This window comes from Pseudophryne corroboree, chromosome 6 (assembly GCF_028390025.1).
Source record: "Pseudophryne corroboree isolate aPseCor3 chromosome 6, aPseCor3.hap2, whole genome shotgun sequence".
Taxonomy (NCBI): domain Eukaryota; kingdom Metazoa; phylum Chordata; class Amphibia; order Anura; family Myobatrachidae; genus Pseudophryne; species Pseudophryne corroboree.
Genome location: NC_086449.1, coordinates 739,711,261 through 739,731,531, shown reverse-complemented (window position 1 = coordinate 739,731,531; position 20,271 = coordinate 739,711,261). Strand labels below are relative to the sequence as shown.

The 20,271-nt window shown below is 47.8% G+C and overlaps 1 protein-coding gene across 4 annotated transcripts in view; it reads left to right on the top strand.

Moving 5' to 3' along the window:
• The first annotated feature begins 4,128 nt into the window (after window positions 1-4,128).
• FERRY3 (FERRY endosomal RAB5 effector complex subunit 3) overlaps window positions 4,129-20,271 on the top strand; it is a 131,188-nt gene continuing 115,045 nt past the window's right edge. The window contains exons 1-3 of one of the 4 annotated variants that reach the window (XM_063928478.1): window positions 4,129-4,306; window positions 6,457-6,639; window positions 19,786-19,931. In XM_063928478.1, coding sequence (XP_063784548.1) covers window positions 6,462-6,639; window positions 19,786-19,931 — 324 coding nt within the window. In that variant the 5' untranslated portion in view covers window positions 4,129-4,306; window positions 6,457-6,461. Of the gene's footprint in view, window positions 4,307-4,463; window positions 4,631-4,934; window positions 5,124-5,929; window positions 6,062-6,456; window positions 6,640-19,785; window positions 19,932-20,271 lie in introns of those variants that run through there. The other 3 variants (XM_063928479.1, XM_063928481.1, XM_063928480.1) reach the window with 3 other exon arrangements.

Genomic DNA, 20,271 nt, shown 5'->3' with positions numbered 1-20,271 from the left:
ACAGTCCAGAGAAAAGTGTTTCTCCCGGAGGAGAAAGCCAGGGAGTTGTCATCTCTAGTCAGAGACCTCCTGAAACCAAAACAGGTATCAGTGCATCACTGCACGCGGGTCCTGGGAAAGATGGTGGCTTCTTACAAAGCAATTCCCTTCGGCAGGTTCCATGCCAGAATCTTTCAGTGGGACCTGTTGGACCAGTGGTCCGGATCGCATCTTCAGATGCATCGCTTAATAACCCTGTCTCCAAGAACCAGGGTGTCTCTACTGTGGTGGCTGCAGAGTGCCCATCTTCTAGAGGGCCGCAGGTTCGGCATACAGGACTAGGTCCTGGTGACCACGGATGCCAGCCTTCGAGGCTGGGGGGCAGTAACACAGGGAAGAAACTTCCAAGGACTATGGTCGAGTCAGGAGACTTCCCTTCACATAAATATTCTGGAACTAAGGGCCATCTACAATGCCCTAAGTCAAGCAAAATCCCTGCTCCTACACCAGCCGGTGCTGATCCAGTCAGACAACATCACGGCAGTCGCCCATGTAAATCGACAGGGCGGCACAAGAAGCAGGATGGCGATGGCAGAAGCCACAAGAATTCTCCGATGGGCGGAGAATCATGTACTAGCACTGTCAGCAGTGTTCATTCCGGGAGTGGACAACTGGGAAGCAGACTTCCTCAGCAGACACGACCTCCACCCGGGAGAGTGGGGACTTCACCCAGAAGTCTTCCAGATGCTGGTAAACCGTTGGGAAAAACCACAGGTGGACATGATGGCGTCCCGTCTCAACAAAAAGTTAAAAAGATATTGCGCCAGGTCAAGGGACCCTCAGGCGATAGCTGTGGACGCTCTAGTAACACCGTGGGTGTACCAGTCGGTTTATGTGTTCCCTCCTCTGCCTCTCATTCCAAAGGTATTGAAAATAATAAGAAAGCGAGGAGTAAACACAATTCTCGTGGTTCCGGATTGGCCAAGACGAGCGTGGTACCCGGAACTTCAAGAGATGCTCTCAGAGGACCCGTGGCCTCTACCGCTCAGACAGGACCTGATACAACAGGGGCCCTGTCTGTTCCAAGACTTACCGCGGCTGCGTTTGACGGCATGGCGGTTGAACACCGGATCCTAAAGGAAAAGGGTATTCCGGAAGAAGTCATTCCTACGCTTATTAAGGCCAGGAAAGATGTTACGGCAACGCATTATCACCGCATATGGCGAAAATATGTTGCATGGTGCGAGGCCAATAAGGCCCCAACGGAGGAATTTCAACTAGGTCGATTTCTGCATTTCCTGCAAGCAGGAGTGGATATGGGCCTAAAACTAGGCTCCATTAAAGTACAGATCTCGGCTCTGTCGATTTTCTTTCAAAAAGAACTAACTTCAGTACCTGAAGTTCAGACTTTTGTAAAAGGAGTGCTGCATATTCAGCCCCCGTTTGTGCCTCCAGTGGCACCTTGGGATCTCAACGTGATGTTGAGTTTCTTAAAATCACATTGGTTTGAGCCACTTAAAACCGTGGATCTGAAATATCTCACGTGGAAAGTGGTCATGTTATTAGCCTTGGCTTCAGCCAGGCGAGTGTCAGAATTGGCGGCTTTATCATGTAAAAGCCCTTATCTGATTTTCCATATGGATAGGGCAGAGTTGAGGACTCGTCCCCAATTTCTCCCTAAGGTGGTGTCAGCGTTTCACCTGAACCAGCCTATTGTGGTGCCGGCGGCTACTAGTGAATTGGAGGACTCCAAGTTGCTAGACGTTGTCAGGGCCCTGAAAATATATGTTTCCAGGACGGCTGGAGTCAGAAAATCTGACTCGCTGTTTATCCTGTATGCACCCAACAAACTGGGTGCTCCTGCTTCTAAGCAGTCTATTGCTCGCTGGATTTGTAGTACAATTCAGCTTGCACATTCTGTGGCACGCATACCACAGCCAAAATCTGTAAAGGCCCATTCCACAAGGAAGGTGGGCTCATCTTGGGCGGCTGCCCGAGGGGGTCTCGGCTTTACAACTTTGCCGAGCAGCTACTTGGTCAGGGGCAAATACGTTTGCAAAATTCTACAAATTTGATACCCTGGCTGAGGAGGACCTGGAGTTCTCTCATTCGGTGCTGCAGAGTCATCCGCACTCTCCCGCCCGTTTGGGAGCTTTGGTATAATCCCCATGGTCCTTACGGAGTTCCCAGCATCCACTAGGACGTTAGAGAAAATAAGAATTTACTCACCGGTAATTCTATTTCTCGTAGTCCGTAGTGGATGCTGGGCGCCCATCCCAAGTGCGGATTGTCTGCAATACTTGTATATAGTTATTGTTAACTAAAGGGTTATCGTTGAGCCATCTGTTGAGAGGCTCAGTTGTTTTCATACTGTCAAACTGGATATAGTATCACGAGTTGTACGGTGTGATTGGTGTGGCTGGTAAGAGTCTTACCCGGGATTCTAAATCCTTCCTTATTATGTCTGCTCGTCCGGGCACGGTGTCCTAACTGAGGCTTGGAGGAGGGTCATAGTGGGAGGAGCCAGTGCACACCAGGTAGTCATAAATCTTTCTAGAGTGCCCAGCCTCCTTCGGAGCCCGCTATTCCCCATGGTCCTTACGGAGTTCCCAGCATCCACTACGGACTACGAGAAATAGAATTACCGGTGAGTAAATTCTTATTTTTTTTAATAAATAAAAATAAAACATTTTGAGTTGTTGATTTTTCTGAGTCTTTGTCATTATGTCTTAACTTAAGCGGGGACCGAGACAGGGTTCATTACTCCTACATATTAGGCTGATAGGGAAGACTCTTGGGCAAACCCCCTCTTTCCCTGAAAGGCAGAATAAGATAGCTCAGGTGGATACATCACCAAGGGTGAATGCTCATGAAAACTCCATGGATAATATAATTGTGACCCTATCACACCACAGGTAAAGCAGTTGTTACTCTTTAACATCTCACTTCTCTCTCTTTCACTGCAGGCAGATATTACCAGTATTCTGAGAACAAACTAACTCTTACACATAATCTCTCAGATTGCCATCCCATCACTCAGCTCCTATGACCAACCCTTGATATCGTTGGTCAAGAAACCTTAATGAACCATTCTCCGTCAGATTTTTATTCTGAAGATTCCAGAGATCTCAGTTACCTAAGGTACTCACTGATTTTACCAGTGCTAACCCTGAAGGAACTTCTAGATCCCCTTGATTTCACTGCTGCGTTTAACACAATGGACCACACACCTCATTTCTGAGGACTTCAAGCCAGTGTCCTACACAGATTCTTATACTGCTCTTCACACCACTACCGTGTTGTTCCTCTGGTGTCTCCTCTCTTTCTACTTTTCTATTAGTTGAAGTATCATAAGTGCTCTTTCTTGAGCACCCCGCAGGACACATAGGGCCCGCAGATTGGACCGTGGGACAGTCCACAAAGAACTGAAGATCAAATAGGGTTAAGGTTACCAAAAGGTAAATAAGGGGCAGACTAGATGGGCTAAGTGGTTCTTATCTTCCATCAAATTCTATGTTTTTATCCTGCCAAAAGCAGGGAGGTATGGACAAGTACATCCTATTGTACATGTGTGTGAGACAGGGAATTTAGGTTACAAGCTACAATGTGACTGGACAAAACTAATATTATTTTAAACATTTATGATTATGTATAACCCCCTTTCCCCGTTATATTTACCACGTTCCCATCCAAAGGTCCCCATTCTTTCCTGCGGTCTGTCCCTGACACATCACTGCCGATTATTATATACTAGTAGTTTTGGATCTGTCCCCATCCTCCTATACTTACCTTCTGGTGTGTCCTCCTCTCTGCTGTCATGTCACTGGCAGTGGAGTGCCTTATAATAATAATGATTGGCACTACATTTAAAAAAAAACAATAATATGTAAAGAATTATAATCAGCCCAATTAAATGTAATTGTCAAATGAGTGCTGAAAACGGGTGGAATATTATTATATTGTGGAAATGGCTTTGGTTGGCAGCTGTACATTTATCTCCCTATGGTCCTATAAGCTGCTGTGCCAGGCACTAGAGAGCAGTGACATCTCGCTGAATAGCTGCAGTATGAGTATACAATGCGGGCACTAGATGGCGCGCTACAGCGTCTCTCCGTTGTTTGGCCTAAGAGGCCACCCGTAATGCGCAAAGGTTCATGGGGCGCCGGAGGTCGATACGTCACAAGGTCCCTTCAGCCCCTCCGATATAGAACCAACCGCGCCGGGAGGGCTATGTCCTGTACATTCTGTATGGTATACAATGCTAATGATAAATAGCCGCCCCCGGTGTTCAGTGTATTCAGATCCGGTTACCGGGCTGCAGCTGCAGGTAAAGTCTCCTCCACTGACCGTGGACAGACACTAGGGGGCGCTGTGGTACGCTCGGGAATCGCACATCATCATGGGCTGTAGCAGATGCATGCAATTTCCTGGGGTCTGCTGGGACGGTAGCGTCTAGATTCTCTTCGTGCAGAGGACCAGTACAGAGCCGGCCGAGAGGGGAGGGGGGTCTCCATCATCCATGGGGGGGAAGCATCACCAAATTATATTCTTCATTGTATAAATAAAAGAACACAAGGAACCCTGAAACGTTAATTATAAATGTCATAGGGGTTATAGTATTTATGGACACAAGGCACCAAATATATACAAGGTGGGTGTGTATGGTAGACAGTGTCGACATGTTCATAATATTGACATTGACCATGTTGCCACTTGCCATTCAGCATGTTGACACTGATGTTTTGTTGGCATTGTTAGAATGTCACCACAGTTTCTCTTCTCATTCTATTACCATCGACATTCCTCATTAACCCTGAGCCACCTGAAAATGTGTGACAGTGCCAACATTCTGTCAGTGTCGGCATTTCCCAAGTGTCCACATTAATGATGTTGATATTTTAACCATATTGACCTCCTGCTATTGTCATTGTGATTGGCCACATTGTGACTGCACACCTGTAGAATAGTTGTCAGGGGTGTTCGGTACAAATGTGTAGACCTATGACTTGGCTTCCCTGCCCCTTCCCCGAGTGGGGATTCCGGCGTCTGTATCCTGACCGCCAGGATCCCAACAGCCAGGAAACTGCTTCCCCAAGAGACATTTGTACACGGAATCCTGATTTATCAAATAACATTTATAGCAAGTAAGATACAGATATATTGTAAGGAAATTTATTTAGAATTTATATATGGATATCAGTATGATTTACTGACAACCGGCATCCCGGCCATCAGTATGCCAGCAGAGGGGTGGGCGCCCCCCTTGTGGGCTAGGTGGCTTGCTGTGCTCGCCACAGGTTCTATTCCCACTCTACGGCTGTTGTGGACACTCACGAGTGGGAATATCCCCTGTGCACCAGGATTCAGGATGTCGGTATTGTCAGCTGTTGGGATTCCAAGGTCAGAATCCTGACCGCCGGGATCCTGACTGACGTCAAATTAACTGCATCCCACATAATTATACACACACGCCTCCCCTCTTCCCAAATGCTTCTCTCTTCCTTTCCCCCATCCACAGACTCTCTCTCCCCCTGATTTCTCTTAAGACACAGGTTCTCAAACTCGGTCCTCAGGACCCCACACGGTGCATGTTTTGCAGGTCTCCTCACAGAATCGCAAGTGAAATAATTAGCTCCACCTGTGGACCTTTTAAAATGTGTCAGTGAGTAATTAATACACCTGTGCACCTGCTGGGTTACCTGCAAAACATGCACCGTGTGGGGTCCTGAGGACCGAGTTTGTGAACCACTGTCTTAAGATAACTGGCCAGTACTATTGTGCTGCAAACACACAATTTAAGGTTGAGAGTCCACTTTAGATAGGCTTGCCATACCATACCTTTAACTGGGTCACTCTTGCATTACACAGGTTCTGTGGCTGATTTAAACCAGGTGAAATGCAGGCTTGAATTCATTAGTGTCCTGGATTAACCCATTTCGGCATGGATGGGTAGTTTTCTACCTAGCACTTCAATATATTTTTCGTTACATCAAGAAAAAAAATTCCACCATATTTTTCTTAATTGCCTCAACATTAGCCATTCCTCAAAATATCTTGAAAAATGGGTTAAAGGAATAGTATGGTAAGCCTAGCTTTAGACCAGGGATGGGGAACCTTCGGCCCTTCAACTGTTGTTGAACTACACATACCAGCATGCCCTGCAACAGTTTTGCAATTTGGTATTGCTAAAACTGTTGCAGGGCATGCTGGGATGTGTAGTTCAACAACAGCTGGAGGGCGAAAGGTTCCCCATCCATGCTTTAGACCTAAACTGTAGAAAATAACGTTTACTCCCCTGTAGAGTGTGTGCTTCAAGAAAATGGCCACTGTCTCCAGCACACAGATATAGTCATTACTTTTATTCTACCCAGTTTTTCTGCTACAGTATATCATACCATAGTTTCCCTTTAAGCAGAAGATACTCCATATTCTATTTTATTTATTAAAATATATATATATTTTAATTTTATATTGAAGGAACAATGAAGCCTGGAAAAGTAAAAGCGTGTTACACTGAGAGGGATTTTGTGTACAAATTCCAAGCTGGATCTCAGAACTTTGTTCTAACCGTCCCCCTCCAATTCCCTGTCCAAGAAAACCTTAATCACTTACATGGACGTCTCATGCTGCTGCACAAGCTGCCCTGTTTCATAGAGCAAGGTAAGTGCCATCTCTGGGGGTGATGTATGAAAAACGTCCTAACGGACGTTATGTGTCCAGGGGCGTATCACCACATTATCGTGGTGATACGCCCGCAGCAGCCGCCACAATGTAATATTGAGGCCCCCGCCGATGTGGGAGGGTGTTATCCTACCTGTCCCGCAATAGCGCACCTTCCACATCGGCTCGGCGCCGCAATGTGTGCGCATGCACCCTTTTCCCCTGCTTCCTGTCTGCACCGCCGGAGGCCCCCGGCGCATGCGCAGTAGAGCTGTGTGGACCAGCAGAATAATGTCCACGTTCAATAAAGTTTCTTTAAAAAAAACAAAAACGAAGCCAGTGCACATTTTGCAGACATCGCCTGCCTGGGGGGAGGCGTTCCGGCCCGGCGGACTTAAGAGTCGAAAAGTCACAGCAGAGGCATTGAGACATTGCCTCTGCCCAACGTTTGACAGTCACCACTGCGGGGAAGCGGTAAGCGGCAGGGGCGCATGGCGGACAATGCACACGGCCGTTCATACATTAGAGGGAAGCGCAAAATGCAGACTTAAGGTGCACTGTGGTCAGCGGAAACCACAGCGCACTTTCATACATCTGGCCCTCTGAGTGTTACAGTCTGAGCGATATGGACATTTTGTGCATTTAAGCCACATCCACTAGTCTGATTTGCATATTTTAAAAATTAAAACACCTGATATATTTTACCAATAATCCTCTGCCCTTTTTTCGCTAACAGTGTTAAATTGTACTGGTATTGCCTCACACTTGCTTCGGGGTATTAAACTGTACGTTAAATCTGATGTAAACCCTTCATTGTGCCTGAAAGAGGTAGTGGAGGAATTATTTGGTAGAAATGGGAGATATTTATTTTACCCACTTCCTGTTAAGTAGGTTGGTTCTGTACCCACTTTGTACTTTTCACTTGCAATTCAAAACGTTGGCTTTCGGGGTCTCCTCAAGGTCACCATGGTCCAGTCTGCACTTGATCAAGGTATATTTGTCAATTGATATAGGGAAGAGGTAAATTGTGGGCAAAAAAATGGGCTTTACTAGCCCCGAGGGATCAATTAGCTGTGGTAAATTACCATGGCTATATAAATTCCCTCCTTACTGAGCTTCAAAAATACCTCCATAAAAATGGGGGGGGAAAAAGGGGTGAACATTACAATTTAAAGTCTGTTAAACAAATATATGACATTACTGGTGAATTATTAAAGACATGCATACACACAGTAAACTTCAGTTTGCACGCATTCTCCTCTTTTTCTCTATCGTCCTAGTGGATGCTGGGGTTCCTGAAAGGACCATGGGGAATAGCGGCTCCGCAGGAGACAGGGCACAAAAAGTAAAGCTTTAGGATCAGGTGGTGTGCACTGGCTCCTCCCCCTATGACCCTCCTCCAAGCCAGTTAGATTTTTGTGCCCGGCCGAGAAGGGTGCAATCTAGGTGGCTCTCCTAAAGAGCTGCTTAGGAAAGTTTAGCTTAGGTTTTTTATTTTACAGTGAGTCCTGCTGGCAACAGGATCACTGCAACGAGGGACTTAGGGGAGAAGAAGTGAACTCACCTGCGTGCAGGATGGATTGGCTTCTTGGCTACTGGACATCAGCTCCAGAGGGACGATCACAGGTACAGCCTGGATGGTCACCGGAGCCTTGCCGCCGGCCCCCTTGCAGATGCTGAAGTAAGAAGAGGTCCAGAATCGGCGGCAGAAGACTCCTCAGTCTTCTAAAGGTAGCGCACAGCACTGCAGCTGTGCGCCATTTTCCTCTCAGCACACTTCACACGGCAGTCACTGAGGGTGCAGGGCGCTGGGAGGGGGGCGCCCTGGGAGGCAAATGAATACCTATTTTGGCTAAAAATACCTCACATATAGCCTCCAGAGGCTATATGGAGATATTTAACCCCTGCCAGAATCCGTTAAGAGCGGGAGACGAGGCCGCCGAAAAAGGGGCGGGGCCTATCTCCTCAGCACACAGCGCCATTTTCCCTCACAGAAAGGCTGGAGGGAAGGCTCCCAGGCTCTCCCCTGCACTGCACTACAGAAACAGGGTTAAAACAGAGAGGGGGGGCACTAATTTGGCGATATGCTTATATATATATTAAGATGCTATAAGGGAAAACACTTATATAAGGTTGTCCCTATATAATTATAGCGTTTTTGGTGTGTGCTGGCAAACTCTCCCTCTGTCTCTCCAAAGGGCTAGTGGGTCCTGTCCTCTATCAGAGCATTCCCTGTGTGTGTGCTGTGTGTCGGTACGTGTGTGTCGACAGGTAGGAGGACGATGTTGGTGAGGAGGCGGAGCAATTGCCTGTAATGGTGATGTCACTCTCTAGGGAGTCGACACCGGAATGGATGGCTTATTTAGGAAATTACGTGATAATGTCAACACGCTGCAAGGTCGGTTGACGACATGAGACGGCCGACAAACAATTAGTACGGTCCAGACGTCTCAAAAACACCGTCAAGGGTTTTAAAACGCCCGTTTACTTTAGTCGGTCGACACAGACACAGACAGGGACACTGAATCCAGTGTCGACGGTGAATAAACAAACGTATTCCTTATTAGGGCCACACGTTAAAGGCAATGAAGGAGGTGTTACGTATTTCTGATACTACAAGTACCACAAAAGAGGGTATTATGTGGGATGTGAAAAAACTACCATAGTTTTTCCTGAATCAGATAAATTAAATAAAGTGTGTGATGATGCGTGGGTTCCCCCCGATAGAAAATTATGGGCGGTATACCCTTTCCCGCCAGAAGTTAGGGCGCGTTGGGAAACACCCCTTAAGGTGGATAAGGCGCTCACACGCTTATCAAAACAAGTGGCGGTACCGTCTATAGATAGGGCCGTCCTCAAGGACCAGCTGACAAGGCTGGAAAATATAATAAAAAGTATATACACACATACTGGTGTTATACTGCGGCCAGCGATCGCCTCAGCCTGGATGTGCAGAGCTAGGGTGGCTTGGTCGGATTCCCTGACTAAAAATATTGATACCCTTGACAGGGACAGTATTTTATTGACTATAGAGCATTTCTATATATGCGAGATGCACAGAGGGATATTTGCACTCTGGCATCATGAATAAACGCGATGTCCATAACTGCCAGAAGATGTTATGGACACGACAGTGGTCAGGTGATGCAGATTCCAAACGGCACAGTATGGCCGTATAAAGGAAGAGGACTTGTTTGGGGTCGGTCCATCGGACCTGGTGGTCACGGCAACTGCTGGAAAATCCACCGTTTTTTACCCTAAGTCACATCTCTGCAGAAAAAGACACCGTCTTTTCAGCCTCAGTCCTCTCGTCCCTATAAGATCATATCTGCCCAGGGATAGAGGAAAGGGAAGAAGACTGCAGCAGGCAGCCCATTCCCAGGAACAGAAGCGTTCCACCGCGTCTGACAAGTTCTCAGCATGGCGCTGAGACCGTACAGGACCCCTGGATCCTACAAGTAGTATCCCGGGGGTACAGATGGGAATGTCGAGACGTTTCCCCTTCGCAGGCTCCTGAAGTCTGCTTTACCAAGTCTCCCTCCGACAAGGAGGTAGTATGGGAAAAAATTCACAAGCTGTATTCCCAGCAGGTGATAATTAAATTACCCCTCCTACTACAGAAAAGGGGTATTATTCCACACTATATTGTGGTACTGAAGCCAGAAGGCTAGGTGAGACTTATTCTAAAAAAATTTTTTTGAACACTTACAAAGGTTCAAATTAAGATGAAGTCACTCAGAGCAGTGATAACGAACCAGGAAGAAGGGGACTATATAGTGTCCCGGGACATCAGGGATGCTTACCTCTATGTCCCAAATTTGCCCTTCTCACTAAGGGTACCTCAGGTTCGTGGTGCAGAACTGTCACTATCAGTTTCAGACGCTGCCGTTTGGATTGTCCACGGCACCCCGGGGTCTTTACCAAGGTAATGGCCGAATTGATGATTCTTCTTCGAAGAAAAGGCGTCTTAATTATCCCTTACTTGGACGATCTCCTGATAGGGGCATAGTCCAGGGAACAGTTGGAGGTCGGAGTAGCACTATCTCGGATACTGCTACAATCAGCACGGGTGGATTCTAAATATTCCAAAATCGCAGCGGATCCCGACGACACGTCTGCTGTGCCTAGGGATGATTCTGGACACAGTCCAGAAAAAGGTGTTTCTCCCGGAAGAGAAAGCCAGGGAGTTATCCGAGCAAGTCAGGAACCTCCTAAAAACAGTGCATCATTGCACAAGGGTCCTGGTAAAAATGGTGGCTTCCTACGAAGCAATTCCATTCGGCAGATTTCACGTAAGAACTTTTCAGTGGGATCTGCTGGACAAATGGTCCGGATCGCATCTTCAGATGCATCAGAGGATAACCCAATATCCAAGGACAAGGGTGTCTCTCCTGTGGTGGTTATAGAGTGCTCATCTTCTAGAGGGCCGCAGATTCGGCATTCAGGATTGGATGCTGGTAACCACGGAGCCCAGCCTGAGAGGCTGGGGAGCAGTCACACAAGGGAAAAATTTCCAGGGAGTGTGATCAAGTATGGAGACTTTTCTCCACATAAATATACTGGAGCTAAGGGTAAATTTATAATGCTCTAAGCTTAGCAAGACCTCTGCTTCAAGGTCAGCCGGTATTGATCCAGTGGGAAAAACATCACGGCAGTCGCCCACGTAAACAGACAGGGCGACACAAGAAGCAGGAGGGCAATGGCAGAAACTGCAAGGACTTTTCGCTGGGCGGAAAATCATGTGATAACACTGTCAGCAGTTTTTCATCCCGGGAATGGAAACTGGGAAGCAGACTTCCTCAGCACGACCTCCACCCGGGAGAGTGGAAACTTCATTGAGAAGTTTTTTCCACATGATTGTAAACCGTTGGGAAATACCAAAGGTGGACATGATGGCGTCCCGTCTGAACAAAAAACGGGACAGGTATTGCGCCAGGTCAAGAGACCCTCAGGCAATAGATGTGGACGTTCTGGTAACACCGTGGGTGTACCAGTCGGTGTATGTGTTCCCTCCTCTGCTTCTCATACCTAAGGTGCTGAGAATTATAAGACGTAGAGGAGTAAGAACTATACTCATGGCTCCGGATTGGCCAAGAAGGACTTGGTACCCGGAACTTCAAGAGATGCTTACAGAGGTCTTATGGCCTCTGCCGCTAAGAAGGGACTTGCTTCAGCAAGTACCATGTCTGTTCCAAGACTTACCGCAGCTGCGTTTGTCGGCATGGCGATGGAAAGCCGGATCCTAAGGGAAAAAAGGCATTCCGGAAGAGGTCATTCCTACCCTGGTCAAAGCCAGAAAGGAGGTGACCGCACAACATTATCACCACGTGTGGCGAAAATATGTTGCGTGGTGTGAGGCCAGGAAGGCCCCACAAAGAAATTTCAACTCGGTCGTTTCCTGCATTTCCTGCAAACAGGAGTGTCTATGGGCCTCAAATTGGGGTCCATTAAGGTTCAAATTCGGCCCTGTAAATTTTCTTCCAGAAAGAATTGGCTTCAGTTCCTGAAGTCCAGAAGTTTGTCAAGGGAGTATTGCATATACAAACCCCTTTTTTGTGCCTCCAGTGGCACTGTGGGATCTCAACGTAGTTCTGGGATTCCTCAAATCACATTGGTTTAAAACCAGTCAAATATGTGGATTGAAGCATCTCACATAAAAAGTGACCATGCTCTTGGCCCTGGCCTGGACCAGGCGAGTGTCAAATTGGTGGTTTTTTCTCAAAAAAGCCCATATCTGTTTGTCCATTCGGACAGGGCAGAGCTGCGGACTCGTCCCCAGTTCTCTCCCTAAGGTGGTGTCAGTGTTTCACCTGAACCAGCTTATTGTGGTGCCTTGCACCTACTAGGGACTTGGAGGACTCCAAGTTGCTAGAAGTTGTCAGGGCCCTGAAAATATGTTCCAGGACAGCTGGAGTCAGAAAATCTGACTCGCTGTTTATACTGTATGCACCCAACAAGTTGGGTGCTCCTGCTTCTAAGCAGTCGATTGCTCGTTGGATTTGTAACACAATTCAACTTGCACATTCTGAGGCAGGCCTGCCACAGTCTAAATCGGTTAAGGCCCATTCCACAAGGAAGGTGGGCTCATCTTGGGCGGCTGCCCGAGAGGTCTCGGCATTACAACTCTGCCGAGCAGCTACGTGGTCAGGGGAGAACACGTTTGTAAAATTCTACAAATTTGATATCCTGGCAAAAGAGGACCTGGAGTTCTCTCATTCGGTGCTGCAGAGTCATCCGCACTCTCCCGCCCGTTTGGGAGCTTTGGTATAATCCCCATGGTCCTTTCAGGAACCCCAGCATCCACTAGGACGATAGAGAAAATAAGAATTTACTTACCGATAATTCTATTTCTCGGAGTCCGTAGTGGATGCTGGGCGCCCATCCCAAGTGCGGATTATCTGCAATACTTGTACATAGTTACAAAAATCGGGTTATTATTGTTGTGAGCCATCTTTTCAGAGGCTCCGCTGTTATCATACTGTTAACTGGGTTTAGATCACAAGTTGTACGGTGTGATTGGTGTGGCTGGTATGAGTCTTACCCGGGATTCAAAATTCCTCCCTTATTGTGTACGCTCGTCCGGGCACAGTACCTAACTGGCTTGGAGGAGGGTCATAGGGGGAGGAGCCAGTGCACACCACCTGATCCTAAAGCTTTACTTTTTGTGCCCTGTCTCCTGCGGAGCCGCTATTCCCCATGGTCCTTTCAGGAACCCCAGCATCCACTACGGACTCCGAGAAATAGAATTATCGGTAAGTAAATTCTTATTATCTGCCTAACGCATAGGTCCGCAGCCCCAGAACTCTTTTGGGATCTGGCCAAAACTCAGACAGGCAACATGTTTATATCTATAGCAGTGCATAGCTTCCGAAGCTCTGCAACTGTGCTACAGATGTATAAACTTACATCTTTGCCCTATGCGCTATAAGTCACGTTACACATAACGCGAGTGCCGTCTGACTCTAGCACCAAGCGTCATTGTTTCTGATTTTTTTCCCCCTTAAAAAATGCGACTTAAACGCAGTGTAATGCAACAGGATGCACAAGCAGCTTCTGCTGATTATAATAACATGCAGCATGCCTATTTCTCTAACGTCCTAAGTGGATGCTGGGACTCCGTAAGGACCATGGGGAATAGCGGCTCCGCAGGAGACTGGGCACAAAAGTAAAAGCTTGAACTAGCTGGTGTGCACTGACTCCTCCCCCTATGACCCTCCTCCAAGCCTCAGTTAGATTTTTGTGCCCGAACGAGAAGGGTGCATGCTAGGTGGCTCTCCTGGGCTGCTTAGAGTAAAAGTTTATTTTAGGTTTTTTATTTTCAGTGAGTCCTGCTGGCAACAGGCTCACTGCATCGTGGGACTAAGGGGAGAAGAAACGAACTCACCTGCGTGCAGAGTGGATTGGGTTTCTTAGGCTACTGGACATTAGCTCCAGAGGGACGATCACAGGTTCAGCCTGGATGGGTCCCGGAGCCACGCCGCCGGCCCCCTTACAGAGCCAGAAGAACGAAGAGGTCCGGTGAAATCGGCGGCAGAAGACGTTCCTGTCTTCAACTAATGTAGCGCACAGCACTGCAGCTGTGCGCCATTGCTCTCAGCACACTTCACACTCCGGTCACTGAGGGTGCAGGGCGCTGGGGGGGAGCGCCCTGAGACGCAATAAAAACAGAAATACCTTAGGATGGCAAAAGAAATACATCACATATAGCTCCTGGGCTATATGGATGTATTTAACCCCTGCCAGTTTTCCAGAAAAAAGCGGGAGATAGGCTCCGCCCCTTCACGACGGCCTTATCTCCTCAGCACACAAGCGCCATTTTCCCTCACAGTTCCGCTGGAAGGACGGCTCCCTGACTCTCCCCTGCAGTCCCTACAGAATCAGGGTAAAAACGAGAGAGGGGGGGCACTATTGGCAGCTAAATTATAAACAGCAGCTATAAAAGGGAGTAACACTTATATAAGGTTATCCCTATATATATATATAGCGCTCTGGTGTGTGCTGGCAAACTCTCCCTCTGTCTCCCCAAAGGGCTAGTGGGGTCCTGTCCTCTATCAGAGCATTCCCTGTGTGTGTGCTGGGTGTCGGTACGATTGTGTCGACATGTATGAGGAGGAAAATGATGTGGAAGCAGAGCAATTGCCTGTATTAGTGATGTCACCCCCTAGGGAGTCGACACCTGACTGGATGGTTGTATTTAAAGAACTACGTGACAATGTCAGCACTTTACAAAAAACTGTTGACGACATGAGACAGCCGACAAATCAATTAGTGCCTGTCCAGGCGTCTCAGACACCGTCAGGGGCGATAAAATGCCCGTTACCTCAGTGGGTCGACACAGACCCAGACACGGATACTGAGTCCAGTGTCGACGGTGAGGAGACAAACGTAATGTCCAGTAGGGCCACACGTTACATGATCACGGCAATGAAGGAGGCATTGAACATTTCTGACACTACAAGTACCACAAAGAAGGGTATTATGTGGGGAGTGAAAAAACTACCAGTAGCTTTTCCTGAGTCAGATGAATTAAATGAGGTGTGTGATAAAGCGTGGGTTTCCCCCGATAAAAAAGTGCTAATTTCTAATAAATTATTGGCACTATACCCTTTCCCGCCAGAGGTTAGGGCGCGTTGGGAAACACCCCCTAGAGTAGATAAAGCGCTCACACGTTTATCCAAACAAGTAGCGTTACCGTCTCCTGATACGGCCGCCCTCAAAGAACCAGCGGATAGAAGGCTGGAAAATATCCTGAAGGGTATATACACACATACTGGTGTTATACTGCGACCAGCAATCGCATCAGCCTGGATGTGCAGTGCTGGAGTTGCGTGGTCGGATTCCCTGACTGAAAATATTAATACCCTGGATAGGGACAGTATATTACTAACTATAGAGCATTTGAAGGATGCATTACTATATATGCGTGATGCACAGAGGGATATTTGCACCCTGGCATCAAGAGTGAGTGCTATGTCCATTTCTGCCAGAAGAGCGTTATGGACGCGACAGTGGTCAGGGGATGCGGATTCCAAACGACATATGGAAGTATTGCCGTTTAAAGGGGAGGAGTTATTTGGGGCCGGTCTATCGGACCTGGTGGCCACGGCAACGGCCGGAAAGTCCACCTTTTTACCCCAGGTCACCTCTCAGCAGAAAAAGACACCGTCTTTTCAAACTCAGTCCTTTCGTTCCCATAAGTACAGGCGGGCAAAAGGCCACTCATTTCTGCCCCGGGGCAGAGGAAGAGGAAAAAGACTGCACCAGGCAGCCTCTTCCCAGGAGCAGAAGCCCTCCTCTGCTTCTGCCAAGTCTTCAGCATGACGCTGGGGCTTTACAAGCGGACTCGGACACGGTGGGGGCCCGTCTCAAAAATGTCAACGCGCAGTGGGCTCACTCGCAAGTGGACCCCTGGATTCTGCAGGTAGTATCACAGGGGTACAAACTGGAATTCGAGACGTCTCCCCCTCGCCGGTTCCTGAAGTCTGCTCTACCAAAGTCTCCCTCCGACAGGGAGGCAGTTTTGGAAGCCATTCACAAGCTGTATTCCCAGCAGGTGATAATCAAGGTACCTCTCCTACAACAGGGAAAGGGGTATTATTCCACGCTGTTTGTGGTACCGAAGCCGGACGGCTCGGTGAGACCAATTTTAAATCTAAAATCCTTGAACACTTACATAAAGAGGTTCAAATTCAAGATGGAGTCACTCAGAGCAGTGATAGCAAACCTGGAAGAAGGGGACTATATGGTGTCTCTGGACATCAAAGATGCTTATCTCCACGTCCCAATCTACCCTTCTCACCAAGGGTACCTCAGGTTTGTAGTACAAAACTGTCATTATCAGTTTCAGACGCTGCCGTTTGGATTGTCCACGGCACCTCGGGTCTTTACCAAGGTAATGGCCGAAATGATGATTCTTCTTCGAAGAAAAGGCGTTTTAATTATCCCTTACTTGGACAATCTCCTGATAAGGGCAAGGTCCAGGGAACAGTTAGAAGTCGGAGTAGCACTATCTCAGTTAGTGTTACGTCAGCACGGGTGGATTCTAAATATTCCAAAATCGCAGCTGATTCCAACGACACGTCTCCTGTTCCTAGGAATGATTCTGGACACAGTCCAGAAAAAGGTGTTTCTCCCAGAGGAGAAGGCCAGGGAGTTATCCGAGCTAGTCAGGAATCTCCTAAAACCAGGCCAGGTGTCAGTGCATCAGTGCACGAGGGTCCTGGGAAAAATGGTGGCTTCTTACGAAGCGGTTCCATTCGGAAGATTCCATGCAAGAACGTTTCAGTGGGATCTTCTGGACAAATGGTCCGGATCGCATCTTCAGATGCATCAGCGGATAACCCTGTCGCCAAGGACAAGGGTGTCTCTTCTGTGGTGGCTGCAGAGTGCTCATCTACTAGAGGGCCGCAGATTCGGCATTCAGGATTGGATCCTGGTGACCACAGATGCCAGCCTGAGAGGCTGGGGAGCAGTCACACTGGGACAAAATTTCCAGGGCTTGTGGTCAAGCATGGAAACATCTCTTCATATAAACATTCTGGAACTAAGGGCCATTTACAATGCCCTAAGTCAAGCAAAACCCCTGCTTCAGGGTCAGGCGGTATTGATCCAATCGGACAACATCACGTCAGTCGCCCACGTAAACAGACAGGGCGGCACGAGAAGCAGGAGGGCGATGGCAGAAGCTGCAAGGATTCTTCGCTGGGCGGAGAATCATGTGATAGCACTGTCAGCAGTGTTCATTCCGGGAGTGGACAACTGGGAAGCGGACTTCCTCAGCAGACACGACCTTCACCCGGGGGAGTGGGGACTTCATCCAGAAGTCTTCCAAGAGATGGTAAACCGTTGGGAAAAACCAAAGGTGGACATGATGGCGTCCCGTCTCAACAAAAAACTAGACAGATATTGCGCCAGGTCAAGGGACCCTCAGGCAATAGCGGTGGACGCTCTGGTAACACCATGGGTGTACCAGTCAGTGTATGTGTTCCCTCCTCTGCCTCTCATACCAAAAGTACTGAGAATCATAAAAAGGAGAGGAGTAAGAACTATACTCGTGGTTCCGGATTGGCCAAGAAGGACTTGGTACCCGGAACTTCAAGAGATGCTCACGGAGGACCCGTGGCCTCTACCTCTAAGAAAGGACCTGCTCCAGCAGGGACCTTGTCTGTTCCAAGACTTACCGCGGCTGCGTTTGACGGCATGGCGGTTGAACGCCGGATCCTGAAGGAAAAAGGCATTCCAGAAGAAGTCATCCCTACCCTGATAAAGGCCAGGAAGGATGTAACCGCGAAACATTATCACCGCATTTGGCGAAAATATGTTGCGTGGTGTGAGGCCAAAGAGGTCCCTACAGAGGAATTTCAACTGGGTCGCTTCCTACATTTCCTGCAAACAGGACTGTCTATGGGCCTAAAATTAGGGTCCATTAAGGTTCAAATTTCGGCCCTGTCGATTTTCTTCCAAAAAGAACTGGCTTCAGTGCCTGAAGTCCAGACGTTTGTCAAAGGGGTACTGCATATACAGCCTCCTTTTGTGCCCCCGGTGGCACCTTGGGATCTCAATGTGGTTTTGGGGTTCCTAAAATCACATTGGTTTGAACCACTCACCACTGTGGAATTAAAATATCTCACATGGAAGGTGGTAATGCTGTTAGCCCTGGCTTCAGCCAGGCGTGTCTCAGAATTGGCGGCTTTATCTTATAAAAGCCCTTACCTGATTTTTCACACGGATAGGGCAGAATTGAGGACTCGTCCTCAATTTCTCCCAAAGGTGGTTTCAGCGTTTCACGTGAACCAGCCTATTGTGGTGCCTGCGGCTACTAGGGACTTGGAGGACTCCAAGTTACTGGACGTAGTCAGGGCCCTGAAAATATATATTTCCAGGACGGCTGGAGTCAGGAAATCTGACTCGCTGTTTATCCTGTATGCACCCAACAAGTTGGGTGCTCCTGCTTCTAAGCAGACGATTGCTCGTTGGATTTGTAGTACAATTCAGCTTGCACATTCTGTGGCAGGCCTGCCACAGCCAAAATCTGTAAAAGCCCATTCCACAAGGAAGGTGGGCTCATCTTGGGCGACTGCCCAAGGGGTCTCGGCTTTACAACTTTGCCGAGCAGCTACTTGGTCAGGGGCAAACACGTTTGCTAAATTCTACAAATTTGATACCCTGGCTGAGGAGGACCTGGAGTTCTCTCATTCGGTGCTGCAGAGTCATCCGCACTCTCCCGCCCGTTTGGGAGCTTTGGTATAATCCCCATGGTCCTTACGGAGTCCCAGCATCCACTTAGGACGTTAGAGAAAATAAGAATTTACTTACCGATAATTCTATTTCTCATAGTCCGTAGTGGATGCTGGGCGCCCATCCCAAGTGCGGATTGTCTGCAATACTTGTACATAGTTACAAAAATCGGGTTATTATTGTTGTGAGCCATCTTTTCAGAGGCTCCTCTATTATCATGCTGTTAACTGGGTTCAGATCACAAGTTGTACGGTGTGATTGGTGTGGCTGGTATGAGTCTTACCCGGGATTCAAAATCCTTCCTTATTGTGTACGCTCGTCCGGGCACAGTATCCTAACTGAGGCTTGGAGGAGGGTCATAGGGGGAGGAGCCAGTGCACACCAGCTAGTTCAAGCTTTTACTTTTGTGCCCAGTCTCCTGCGGAGCCGCTATGCCCCATGGTCCTTACGGAGTCCCAGCATCCACTACGGACTATGAGAAATAGAATTATCGGTAAGTAAATTCTTATTATTCTTTGTGTGACTGCGACTGTATTTGCATCCGAAATGTCATGTTACAATGTTTTCCAGGAAAACACTGAAGCTTATCATCTTGCATGCAGATACAGTCGCAGTCACACACAGAATATAGGCATGCTGCATGTCATTTTAATCAGCAGAAACTGCTTGTGCGTCCTATTACATTACATTGCGTCTAAGACCTATTTTCACGTAAAAAAATTCACAAAAAAGATGTTCAGCGCTACTGAACCCCACCTTGTCATGGCGCGTCTTGAAGAGCTCTTTAGAGTGACTGCAGCAAGGATATAAGAGGACACATCTCTGTATGGCCACACACATGACTCAGAGCAACATATACTGAAGCTGCTGTGATCCACCAGAGTTCAAACACTTCCTTTATTTTCGCAGATCTTAAAAAATCTCTTTGTCAGTTTGTGGAGGAGGAAACCATTAAAGATTTTGACAGGGAAGCTGAGCAAGCTCTGGAATCGGTGGAGTCCAGTCGGGTGGATGTTGGGATTTTGGCCAATACCTGGATGAAAGCCTATACAGAGGTGAGGAAAAAATAAGGCTGCCTATAGAAGAGGAGAAAAATAATGTAGATTCTTAGACCAGTTTATATATTCTGACTGGAACAGGACCCATACTTCAGGGGAGAATTGGGACAATTCCCCGTTCACCCAATGCCAGGGTTTGGGGATAAGGGAAATCCGACATGTTGGAAACTCTTAATTTGTCTATTCCGACCAAATAATTATAGGGATTGGTGAGGCAAGGATTTTTAACATGCAGGATTTTGCTGATTCCCAAAGGATCGCCAATGATGATCGCCAATCATCGATGTCCGCAATCACCAGTTTTGATCGCTGATCATCAGTTTGGTGTTATAAGACT